At 44.9% G+C, this 12,423-nt stretch overlaps 1 protein-coding gene across 4 annotated transcripts in view; it reads right to left on the reverse strand.

Moving 5' to 3' along the window:
- Positions 1–1,590: 1,590 nt before the first annotated feature.
- LOC113037470 (pleckstrin homology domain-containing family G member 3-like) overlaps positions 1,591–12,423 on the reverse strand; it is a 30,084-nt gene continuing 19,251 nt past the window's right edge. For 3 of the 4 annotated variants that reach the window (XM_026194586.1, XM_026194584.1, XM_026194583.1), the window contains 12 exons: positions 12,180–12,311; positions 11,377–11,559; positions 11,190–11,282; positions 11,017–11,103; positions 10,903–10,936; positions 10,703–10,804; positions 10,591–10,623; positions 10,176–10,186; positions 9,793–9,963; positions 6,914–7,015; positions 5,267–6,725; positions 1,591–4,380 (listed from right to left, as the gene is read on the reverse strand). In XM_026194586.1, the coding sequence (XP_026050371.1) occupies positions 3,509–4,380; positions 5,267–6,725; positions 6,914–7,015; positions 9,793–9,963; positions 10,176–10,186; positions 10,591–10,623; positions 10,703–10,804; positions 10,903–10,936; positions 11,017–11,103; positions 11,190–11,282; positions 11,377–11,559; positions 12,180–12,311 (3,279 nt within the window). In that variant the 3' untranslated portion in view covers positions 1,591–3,508. The remainder of the gene's footprint in view (positions 4,381–5,266; positions 6,726–6,913; positions 7,016–9,792; positions 9,964–10,175; positions 10,187–10,590; positions 10,624–10,702; positions 10,805–10,902; positions 10,937–11,016; positions 11,104–11,189; positions 11,283–11,376; positions 11,560–12,179; positions 12,312–12,423) is intronic. The other variant, XM_026194585.1, reaches the window with a different exon arrangement.

Genomic DNA, 12,423 nt, shown 5'->3' on the forward strand with positions numbered 1-12,423 from the left:
TTCGGGGGTGGGGTGCCCTCGGCCTCTCGGCCTGGGGCTTGGTCACTCTGGCACCGCTGGCTGCCGGTGGAGCTGACGGGCACGTCACTGCAACCCCCCTTGGCTTCTGCTGCTGAGTGAGTCCTCATCTGGGACTCTCCTCAGCTCTTTCTGGGACAGTGGCGCGGCTGCCCCTCTGTTGGTCTTCCTTGGTCTCTTGTGTTCTGGGGGCCTCTGGATGTCTGGAGTTTTGATCTCCTCCATATCTGCTTCATGCCCTGGAGGACAGGGCTGTGCCCCCCCCCCCCCCCCCCCCCCCCCCACACCCTCTAGCAGATCATTACATGAAGGAACCTTTTAAAAACAAGCGCGTTCATGCTCACAGGTGTACACACGGGTGCTCACACACACAAACTACACCCTTTTTGGCTCCTACCTCAAAGCACACTGTGTGCTGTCGATCTTGCATGCTGCAGAATGTTTAATATTTAGTATTTACTTTTTTCTTTCTCAACAGGTGATCCAGGTGATTGATATATGTATTTTTTTTGTCTGCTTATTTTGTTGTTTTTTGCCCTTTATCCCCGTCCCTCTTCTCTGCTGTTTTTCTTTCCCTCTTTCTTTCTCCCTTTTCTTTTCCTCATTCAAGTCTGTCCCATATCTAACAAGTGAAAATGAAAAATAAAATAAACAATAAAAGGTGAATCAAATAGATATTACGGCAAGGCTGGGATGGTCCATTTGGTATAGTAAATCCGTTGGGCATCTTTCTTCCCCTTTAGACAATAATTCTGATGGCAAAAGAACCAAACGGGACAGGCAAAAAAAACAAAACAAAAAAAAAACAACAACTTTGCTCTGCTTGTCTTCGTTTTTGACTGCACAATATTTTTAAGGTCATCTGATATAAAAACCGAGACCAGGAAAACCGCCTTCATGTTTTTCCTGTGTTTTATCCTCAGTTACTTTGCAACAAAGGCATCTGCTGTGATGCTTACACCTTTGATAAAGTCTCACAAGTATCAGCTTTCTTTTTATCTATAAAAATATAGATATGTACTGATAAGTACAGAATTATAATATTTCTGACTGTCTGAGGCAAAATTTCCCCTATTCAAATCGAATCAAATCGATTCAGGACCTTGTGAATCGGAATCGAATCAATTCTAGAAATCAGTGACGATACCCAGCCCTAGTGTAAACCTTACACACTGGGTGTGTAATAAATGTCTGTACAGGCTTCTTTTACAGTATTGATGACAACCACCATCATCATCGCGGAGGGATGACGCAAAGTAATTGATGATGGTTGTCATCAATTACTTTACGTCATTCTATCATACTTAAAAAAAACAACACAAATTTAACATCAAATTATGGCATGCACAGTGTTTATCAGCATGATAATTCTGGGTGAGTAATGTGAGAGGAGCAGTCTGAGCGCTAACGTTAGCTGGCTGCACGACTCTGAGCTTCTTCAGTATGAAATCGAGCCTGCATCCATCAACCAATGAGCAGAGTCGTTGTGACCGACAGGGATGCTGCAGGAAGAGAACTGTGTGCATGACACCAACACATAATACTGTGTACATGTAAAGAATGTACGCGCTCTTTCTTCTATATTTAGTTTTAATGCAGAACAGACGTCATACAAACACATTTGTAGACACACACGCACACATTTATAGAAAGACAGGTGATGTGTTTCTATTTACATCTGATCAAATAAATAAGGAGTAAATGACATCGTCACATTACTGTTGACAGTGGACTGAGGAGCAGGATATGCAGGTGGGAAGTCACATGTTGAAATCTGCCATGTGCCTCTGAACAAAGTGCTAGCAGCAGAGTCCAACACATGACTTATTAGGAAAATATTGACTTACATAAAATATGATGAAATACAACAAGGCACAAAAACTGAAATTCCTTTAAATATCAATTATTGAATAAACTACTAATGACTTTTACAGTTGAATATTTATGATTGTTAACAGGAAAAAGAGAACTTGGCCAAACAAAAAAAAAATCATTTGTACTTCACTTATTTACAGTTTAGTAATTACTGGACAGTTAATAAATCCATCACCTGTGTTTATTTATTTATTTTTTCTAATGAGGCAGGTTTGGGGCTCTGTGCACTGCTCTGGCTGTCGTGAACAATTACTCGTGGTTATGTCTTTAAAGTTCTAGTCACTGGAAGGAACAGTCTGACTTTAACATGGTGACCACAATCAATCAGTGTGACTGGAAGCTGATGATCAATAACTGACACTGTGTGCAGGTATCAGGTGCGTTCATGTTGGCTTCACTGAACCGTCTTCTAGTCTCAACAGTCTGAATCTATAGCAGGCGGATCCGGGAGAGGAAGTCCTGATCGTGACGAGGCCTCTCACCCCAGCCCTCAGTCATGACCAGCTTGGTCAGCTCCTCACTCTACTAGTTACCAACTCACAAAGTGCAGATCACACAAACTCTGAGGGGCTTTTCCTCTTCTTTTGGAGCCAACACATCCCCCTACAGACAGTCTAAACGCAGCCAGTCACAGAGAGTTCAATATAAAGTACCGCTCCTTTAAAGGACGGTTTGGTCTTTGTGGTTGTGTGTCACGGAGGGATTAAAGCTGCCTTCATATCAAGCAGACATTAACACAAAGAACAATCTGACCTCACCGAACGGTGGCGTTACCAACACCCCGCTGCTCCGGGTGGTCCAAATACCCCAACCAAGCTCTGGTGATTCAGAGGTGACTGTTCAAAGACTCATTATCACCAAGGAATGGGTGGTCTCTGATAAAATCACCATCAAACAAGTGAAATATGAAGGCTGTAATTTCTGCAACAAGACCTCTGAAAACAAAGAGGTGAGTCTGGTGCTGACAATGTAGACCTCCATATTTTTAAAATCCAAAAATCCATATTCTGAAATTTAAAATCAGTGATCGAGTGCTGCAGTAATTCCAAACGACTGCATCAGTCTGACCTCTGAGTCACAGGAGTTGGGGCTTCAGGGAGGTCAGGTGAAGAGGTGAAATGCTTGGCACACAGCACACACTCAACCTGGTCGCTTTTTACACCGGGAATGAATGTGAGTTTAGTGGTTAGTCCTCTCACAGTGGAGCTTTAAAGTTTAAGTTTAAGTGGCTGCAGTTTGGAGCTTTAAGCGATCCCTTAGTGTAGTCCTGATTCCACCTGGACAGAAAATGATGTAATAACCCTGTGTAAAACATGGCATCCTGCACAGAAAGGTGCTCCCATCAAGATTTCCAATAAGATATTTACATTTCTCAGATAGCAGAAAGAATTCTAACTGCAGACTTTATATACACATATGATAACTTCTTTGTTTTAATATTTCACCCCCCTGAACATTTGTGCCATTACCACATGCTAGAACAGCTTTTCCTTTCATGCTCACATAAATTAAATAATTATGTCATCATTAAAACTTGAGCAGCTTGTCATTGTTACATCTTTGGTTAGAAACTGAGAGTCATAACATGTAGAGGAGAGCTCGGACAACTCTCTCTTCAGCTCAGGCTCTGAAACCTTTCCCTCAGGTTCTTCACGATGCTCTGCTGACCTTCCGCCTTCGGTCCTGAGGTTGATCTCGTTTTCTGGGAAACATCTTGATCAGCAGACAATGCTGTGGACTTGTTCTGCTCGGTTTTGGCCTTCAGTTCCTCCCTCTGTTGGTATTCGTCAGACTCCTGGTAGGCCCGGCACCGGTCGATGACAGCCATGATGGAGATCTTCTCTCTGCTGGTGGGTGAACGGATCTGGACGTAACTTTCATCTGTTTTGTCTCTGGCTGTTTCTTCTGGCTCTGGAAACTTCTCCATGACAATGATCTTGTGTTCGGGGTCGTTTGTTAGGGGGGCCTCAGCTGCAATGTAGTAACCGTCGTTTGCCACCTGGTCCTGGAGCTTTTGCAACTCACTCATCTGAGATTCACTCAGCCGAGGATCCAGGGAATTGGCTCTGAGGAGCCGTCTGCTGCGTTCCTCTTGGCTGGCGTTTCTGTGAGGCCTTTGTGAAGAAACCCTTCTGGGAGCTTCATCAGCGAGGAAGCAGCCTGAGGAGCAGCTGGAGTGCCTCCTCAGACTGCTGTCGAACTGCTCCGGGATGGATCGACTTCGACTGACTGCGCTCTTCTGGGAGCAGCTGTTGGCGGAGTACTTGGAACGGAGTTCCTGGACATCGGGCCAGTTGAAGCCTTCGAGGGGAGGAGGTGGACTGAGGGGGCTGCGAGAGTGAGGCCGGCCCGAGGAGACGCCCCTGGAGTTTCCCGCTGAGCTGGAGGTGAAGCCGAGGGTTAAAGACCTCACGTGGTTTACGGGACTCAGCGGCAAAGAAGTTGCCTGCTTATGAGAAACCAGCGGCAGAGTCAGGCTGGATTTACCTGCCAGAAAAAAACAAAACAAACGAAACATATTTAAATCACTCTTAAATTTGATCGTTACAGTGTTCCGATAACTGACAGAAATGATTAACAAAAGCCGTAATAATCCATAAACATATGTTTGGCTTCTACATAAATCAAACAATGGTACCACATGCAGCTGTGATATTTTACTTCAGCTTCAGGAAAGATGGGCTCATCACTTTAGGCTGTTCAGATTATAATCTGCCCCTAAGCAGCGCATTTTACCATCTTTACCTGAAGGTGGCAGTACAGTGTTATAACTACATGTGGTACCATTGTTTTTTTGTTTTTCTTTTCATGCAGCGGGTGCAGACTAAGCATGTGTGGGCAGGTTGGACTGATCGGTTGCTCAACAGGAAATGGTTTATTTAAAGAAGCAGAGTTTGCTGAAGGCAGGGCAGGCTCAGGCTGAGCAGGACTGAATATATACCCAGTTTTGCAAACACACAGAACAAACATTTACAACAATTAATCTCTTAACATCCAGCAGGTCATCGAGCCCGTGCAGGACTCAGAGTATGGTCAGGGTTAACATCACACTTTTCCCGTACATGGTATATAAAAAAAGATACATTTTTAATCCAGTCTCTCCTTTGTGTTATCACCTTACAGGTGTACTATCTGATTTTCTAAATTAGAATTTCATATAAAATGGATAGGTTGACGATCGATAACCCTAACTGTACCTCAAAAGGTCACTGATGATCTGGTGAATGTCAAGAAGTCAAAAGAGAATTAAATACAGTTTCTGAATTGCGTTGATTGAAGATTTAGTGGTCCTATGGTCACATAGACAATCAATAGATAGATTTCCTTGAGGATTGCTGGTTTGAAATGTTAAGCAGTGTGCAAAGTGACGTACCCGAACCTTCCCTCTCCTCTACCACACTGGCTAAGCTCTTCTTTCCAAATAGGAGACCCTGACTTCGCTGTCGGACCATCGGACTGGAGGTTTTGATTCGCTGACTGTACTGACGAGCCAGGTGGAGGACTTTGCTCGCCATCTTGTCCACTTCGACCACCTGGTCTGAAGCGCTACTGGGGTGGTCCTTTTCTGCCTCCACCTTCAGCTGGTTGACCTGAGGCACTGGAGCCCTGAGGACAGCAGCCTCTTCCCCAAACATCTTTAGCGTGTCCCTCACGCTTCCTGTCCGGTTCACCTCCGAGGCTTTGGGCTTGAGGGGCATAGGGCTTGTCAACTCTTCTTTGATTGTTCTGAGATCAGAAGCTCTGCTTTCTTGGGAAGAGTTTTTGGTTGGGAAAGAAAGGCCGGAGGTTCTGGAGGTTACTGCAGCTTCTTTGGTTTGATCCTGCCCTCCATCTTCACTCTGGGATCTTTTGATGTCTCGCTCCATCGCCTGCCAGATCTTAATCATTTCAGATGAAGGTTTGAAGTCTTCATCATCAGAGAGATTATCCTGCACACTTTGAGACCTGGACCCCTGGCTGCCTTCTGAATCTTCTGGATCAGTGCTTCTTTGTTCAGACTTCAAAGAGTCCAAAGAGCCACTACAGCCCATAAGATCCTGGGTGTTTTGGGGTAAAGCAGAGTGTGACTCTGCATAAGTAGGGTCCACAGTGGAGGTGGAGGAGGTCGAGGTGCTGTTGAACCGGCTGACGGAGCTCCTGACCAACCCAGATGGTATGTATGTGAGGCTCTCTCTGCGCCGAAGACTGAAAGTGGCATCTTGGTTTTCAGCATTTTCATAGTAACTTTTGATTTTCCCAATGAGCAGCTGGTCCTGCATGGACAGCATGGAGTCCCGTCTTCGCCTAATGCTTCGGTCGCTGTCAAAGAGACTGTCATCTCGAGGAGACAACATGGTCAAATCGGACCCACCGAAGGTCTCTGCAGGATCGGCAACAAAGCTGCAGAGCCGCGGAGGTCGGTCGTCTGCTTCGGCACTCAGGCTGAGGCTGCTGCCACTCCTGCTGGGTAACCGAGGTGAAGGACAACCGAGCGAGCGGGCGTCATCCTGGGCCACGGTGCCTCGCTTGATGCTGTTGGTGAAGTGCTGGGCGATGGAGCTAGCTTTGTCCAGGACGGAGGACGGGAGGATGCTGGTGGCTTCGCCTTCCTTCTCTGCTGTCTCCTTCTCGTTGTCCTCATCATCAGAGGACTCCCCACTGCTCAAGGTCTTCAAATCTGAATCAGGTGTAGCTGAGGATGGCTCCTCTGTGGGTTCTGGATCTACTTCAGGTTTCAGGTTGTCTGAATTTCGACAGGAATTGGAGATGTTGGAAGGGGTCGGATCAGTGAAATGTTCTGGTTCTGAGATTGGTTCAGACATCTTCTCCTGTGGTAGCTTCTCTACTGCTGGCTGGACAGGACAAAAACACAGAAGCAGTAATTAGAGGTGGGAAATACAGCCATGATGCAAGAGATTACGACCACCTGCAAACACCCCCCACCCCTCAAAATCAACAAGCACTGGGCAGCCCAGAGATTGGGCGATCTGGAGATGGAGATGGCCTCACAACTGCAAGTCAGCGACTGAGTGTTACTTACCTGCTTAGGTGTCGGCTCGGTGCCACCTGGCTCTTCTTCTTCAGGGAGTTGTCCATTTTCTTTGTTAGAGTTGTCTGAAGAGACGCTGCCTCCCTCTGTCTCCTTCAGCAAAAAACAAACAGAACAGGAAGTCAAGAAATGCTGGAGGAAAAGAAAAGTTTTTATAATATGATTAAAAAAAAATCAAACCAAGAAGTCATTAGTGTCGTTCATGGAAAAGCTTCTTACTCGGTTTTAAAGAGTGTTTGTTATTATTGTGTGAACTGAACCTTTATTTATTACATGATACAGAGCAGCCATCAATGCAAATCAATGCAACAAAACTTTGAGAGGCAGCAGCAAATGTCCAGTTCATCCAACCACACCTAGAAACACGGAATCACCAATCGTATTCATGCTCACAGCACTAAAGACAAAGATGGATGTAAAGCTGCAGGACGAATGTTCGAAGAAGCTCCCAGAGGAAAAAAAACAACAAAACAACAACTTTTAAACTTTGCAAAGATAAAAAGCCAAAATCAGTCAAAGAGCTGTTCTCATTCTTTAATACGACAGGAACAGTTTTTGGGAAGTCTTTGTTTGTTTGTTCTCCAGAGTCGGGTGTTTCAGTGCATACAGACAACCTTCGCTTAGCAAAAACATTTGATCCAAGAAAAACTGTCAGTGTGCCTCATTAATCTGCTCACATTTCACATTTCTGTTTACAATAAACAACTTCTAAAGTCAATGTCCCCAACTGAAGGAGGCACTGAAGGAGGTACTGACGGAGACACTGCAGGAGGCACAGAAGTCAATGAGATTATTTCTCAGTGTGAAAATGTAGAGCACTCGTGTTGTTGGAAAACATAACAGAAAATGCTTTTGTGGTTAAAGGAGGTTGTTTTTCCCGCTGCTGTGGAATAATGTGCACGCCCGGGATTGCTACAATACAGCGCTGGTGTCCTGACCTGGTACTGATGTCATTCAGACATCAAACTGATGTCATGATCAACAAACCAAATAATGTTCCAGACACTGACCACAGTATGGCCTTCAGTGAAAAGATTACAGTGGGCAGCTGGGTATTTTTCAGCTGAAGCACTTTGCATGAGGTATGTGGCATGGACCTGTTCTTTATTTCCACCTTTGAAAAGCAAACATGGGACATAATATTTGGGCAGCTGGCTCAGCGACTTTGGGCTGTACAGACACTGTGAGCTGCATTCATATCAGCAACCAACCTAAAAACAGGACCTGGTTGCTCACGTCCTCACAGAGACTCTCACAGACTTCTTCCTAAGTTACACCTGTTGGTGTCATGGTCCTGGGTCGTGTGACCCAGTGTGTTATGTTTAGCCTATTTTGATGTTTATTGTTTGTTTAGGTTCTCTAAGGTAGTCCAGCCATTTGTATATATTACCCTTGCATTAAGTCTCCCTTGCCCTTCGTGTGTTTATGTCTGTGTGTCTTGTACTGTCAAGTTCATGCTGTCAGCTATGTCATCTCCCCTGTACTAAGTTTCCCTGGGTCATGAGTCCTGTCTGCGTGGTTATGTTTAGTTCTTGTCGTGTCTAATTTCCATGTTTCCTGTTTTACTTTGTAAGTCTGTATTCATTGTCAGTGTATTCAGTTGCACCCTCCTGTCCTGTCATTAGGTTCATGTGTGTCAGCTGTGATCCCATGTGTGGCCACTTCCCCTGATCATCCCTCATGTGTATTTAGTCTCTGTGTTTCATGTAGTCTGCGTCGCGTCATCTGTGTTATCTCCCCTACCCCTTGTCATAGTTCCCCAGCCTTAACTAGTCCTAGTTTGTACTTTGTTTAGCCATAGTTTTCCCAGTCTATGTTCAGGTTTTCCCTCAGTTGCTTTGCTGCCTTGTTCCTTAAGTCTTCGGCCCTCAATAAAGGCTCGCCTTCTGTTAAGTCCGGTTTTGTGTCCTCACCTCTGTTTGCTCTTGGGTCCTCCACTCACTCCACACGGTCTGCCCCGGCGGTCCGTGACAGTTGGTGTGTGAATTAGCTAACCAACTAGCCATCAGAACAAGAGCATACTGCTTGTTTTTAAGTCTCTTATAATGGATTAGAACTAGTAGAACGCTTAGGTCAGGTGATAAGTTGCTTCTGATTGTTCCTAGAAGCAGACTAAGACACAGAGGTGACCGGGCCTTTGCGATTGCTGTGCCTAAACTTTGGACCAGTCTGCCTCTTCAAATTAGGATCTCTCCAACACTCGACATTTTTAAATCCCGTCTGAAAACACATCCTTACTCCCTAACTTTTAACTGTGACTGAGTTTTTGTTTTGTTCTCGTTGTGTCTTTGTTTCACTTTTTAGTTTGTACAGCACTTTGGTCAACTGTGTTGTTTTTAAATGTGCTTATAGATAAACAGATTGATAAGATTCACAGAGGTTAGGACTTTAGAGATGATGACTGAGGTCATGAGTGCTCATAAAACCTCAACATCTTTCTGATTTGATATATGTGAGGTTTTAACAAAGCTAGCCTAGCAGTTTGCTGTTGCTTCCAGTCTTTGTACTAATCTAAGCTAAACCTTTTGCAAAGAAAGTGACCCATCTGAAACAATCTGACTGAAGGAAAACAAAAAACAATGAATTTCATCCAAATATTGTCAGTTCCTTTAAACGCTGCCCCATGTGGTCACCCTGCGGTAGTTAAGTGTGTTGAACCCAAGCATGCAGCTCGGCTAGTGTTAGATGCCCATGAAGCAGTTACTTTGTGCTCCACAGCAGCATCCTTGTAGCGCATTACAGGGGCTGCGGGTGATGAAGACTGGGCTGGCACCGGAAAGCCTCACCGTCCCCGCGGCGGAAAAGAAGGCCTGGACAGTGACGTGCCAGCAGGAGATGGCAGCGAGCACGGAGCTAGCAAAGTCGTCTACCTGCTTGTCCTCCAGCAGAGCATCATCCAACTGACCCGCCTCTTCCACGCTGCACAGCAGGCGCTCTAGCGAGTCCTTCCTGCTGCCGAGCTCCGCCTCCTCCTCCGTGACAGACTCCCCCAGCATGCTGCTGCTGACGGTGGCCCGCAGAGAGCGCCTGTCATCTGAGCACTGCAGGACGTCACACACTATCATGTTTCTGCTTCCTAAAACTAAAGTGTGGCTCTGACAGCAGGACTGAGCCTCAGTAACCCTCACCGAAACATCGCTCATAAGAACACATCAGAAAGTTCACAGAGTCATAAACAGAAGAAAACAGAAGAAACAGTCTTTAAATCTGAGCAACAGCAAGCAGGCGTGTGTTCAATGAGTTTGGGTCTTACCTCCAGCAGCGCTGAGAGTCCAGCAGGGGATTCAGCAGAAGAACAAGAGCAAAAAGATTTGTTAGACACAACAGCTTTACCGGTTAACATCTGCAGCTTTAATCAGCCCAGAGAGCAACAGGCCTCAGAATCCTCACAGTGTTTTCTACCATGCTAACCCTTATTAGGTCCACAGCGGGTCAATCTGTTAGAGTCCAGACATTTTATTGAATTTTGCCCGAAATAAACATCTGCAAAATATTATAAGAGATAACCTAGAGGTCCAAATGCATGTCTGAGAAGGAAATCTAAAACCTGGGCAGAATACAACCTAAACAAAAACGTTCCAAGAGAAACTACTATGAGGACAAAAGTCACAAAAGTGGACATACTGATCAAAGATTTATCAAAATCGATTTCAATGAAATGACTTTACCTTTGTTGCTTTTCAGGGTTTGTTTGATTGGCTCTGGAGAAGAAACAAAACTGGTCGTTACACATCAATAACAACAAGATACCTTGATCAGTAATCCAGGTAATCTGATTACCTGACTGTCGGCGGCCCTGACGAGCATCTCGTGGGAACTCGTCAGAGTGGCAGGATGTGGCTTTCTTCAGGCGCTCAGGACTGTAACGGTACTTGGAAGGATCTACAGGGAAGCAACAACAACACAGAGGAGCATTTCATCACATCCTTATTAATCTTTGCTTTTATTAATCTTCTACAGCAGAAGAGATGTTTACTCACAGATGGAGTCCATCTCCAGGATAGCTTCTTTTGCCTGAAAGACACAACTAACCATTACTGGTGTCTGCACTGGTCACCTGGAGCGAAATGGGTGAGTATACTGATGCTTCTGACCTTCTGTGGGATGATGGCTTGGTGGTTTTCCACAATGATGCGTTTGATGTGATGAGCCCAGAGCTTCTTCTCCTCCACCGTCTTAGCCTGAAACATTAAAAGACAAAAACACGGAGTGAACTCCGATCCTCTCAGGCTTAAATATGTTGGCTGGCGGGTGGAGGTCGACTCACCTGGACGGTGTGAGGCTGTTTGGGGTTTTTGTAATGCATGACGCTGAAACTCAGGGAGTCTTTGGCGTTTTCGTTGAGCGTCAGTGTGGAGCACTGAAACCAAGAGACAGAACTAAGAATCAAACCTGCACTTAAAACAAAGACCTGAAAACCTGCAGCTCTTAGATGTTTGTCTGCTGCCACTCACAGAGATGTGCGTCTTGTAGACATAGTGCTCGCCGCGACGTTTGGTGATGAGCAGCACCCGGTCAAAGAGAAAGAGCGTTCTTTCATTTCTGGCTCGATGGACCTTGAAGTTTCCCTCCAGAACTAATTCTCCGTATGTGGTGAGATCAGGACCTTTCCAGTTTAGCAGCAGTGACTGAACCTCCTGAAGAACCAAACACAGAAACACTCAGACACTCCAGCCTTTGGTTGTTTTGGTTTGTTTTTAAGGAAGGAAGCCCTGAAACAACTTTGTAGAAAAAGAAAGTTCAACCTTTCCAGATTTAATTTCCTTTATCAGAGCAATTCAGTGCAGGGCTTCCTGTTTGAAAATGTCACCACTGGGAGCAAACTCTCTCTAAACTGTCACAAGATGTCAGAGCTAATAAATAGTTCTTATCTGGGACACGCCTCTCTTACATTTACCTTCTGATAAGAACTTCATCTGCACAGCCTAAAAACAGGAATGTATTCATTTAAAGTTATTTTCTATAATAATAATAATAATAATAATAATAATAATAATGTATACTTTATTGATCCCAGTGGGGAAATTCCTCTTTGCATTTAACCCATTCACCATTGGGTGCCCGGGAACAGTGTGTAGGGACAGTACTTTGCTCAGGGGTACCTCAGGGTAGCCGTTCAGTGGATTCAAACCCTCAACCTTCCGATCATGGGGGCGCTGCTCTACCTACTGAGCTATCCCTACCCCAATATTTTCTTTTCACTTTATAGTCATAATTACAGTGTGTATAGAAAAAACTTTGTTTTGCCATTAGTTACCTGGAGTCGGACAGCATGTTCGTGTTTTCTCTTCATGTCATTAATGTACCATGCCACTCCCGTCATAGTGTAGAGAGCCTCCTCTACCACCTCATAACCGTCATCCTCTGGATCAAAATGCTTCTCTATCTCCTAAAGAAAACCATTACAAACACCAACAAATCAGCATAAAGTCATGTTCAGTTTAACCCGTTCATGCATGAATTATGACAACCTCAATCTGGATATTTTTCTTAAGTATTTT

This window comes from Astatotilapia calliptera, chromosome 15, assembly GCF_900246225.1.
Source record: "Astatotilapia calliptera chromosome 15, fAstCal1.2, whole genome shotgun sequence".
In the NCBI taxonomy this organism is placed as follows: Eukaryota; Metazoa; Chordata; class Actinopteri; order Cichliformes; family Cichlidae; genus Astatotilapia; species Astatotilapia calliptera.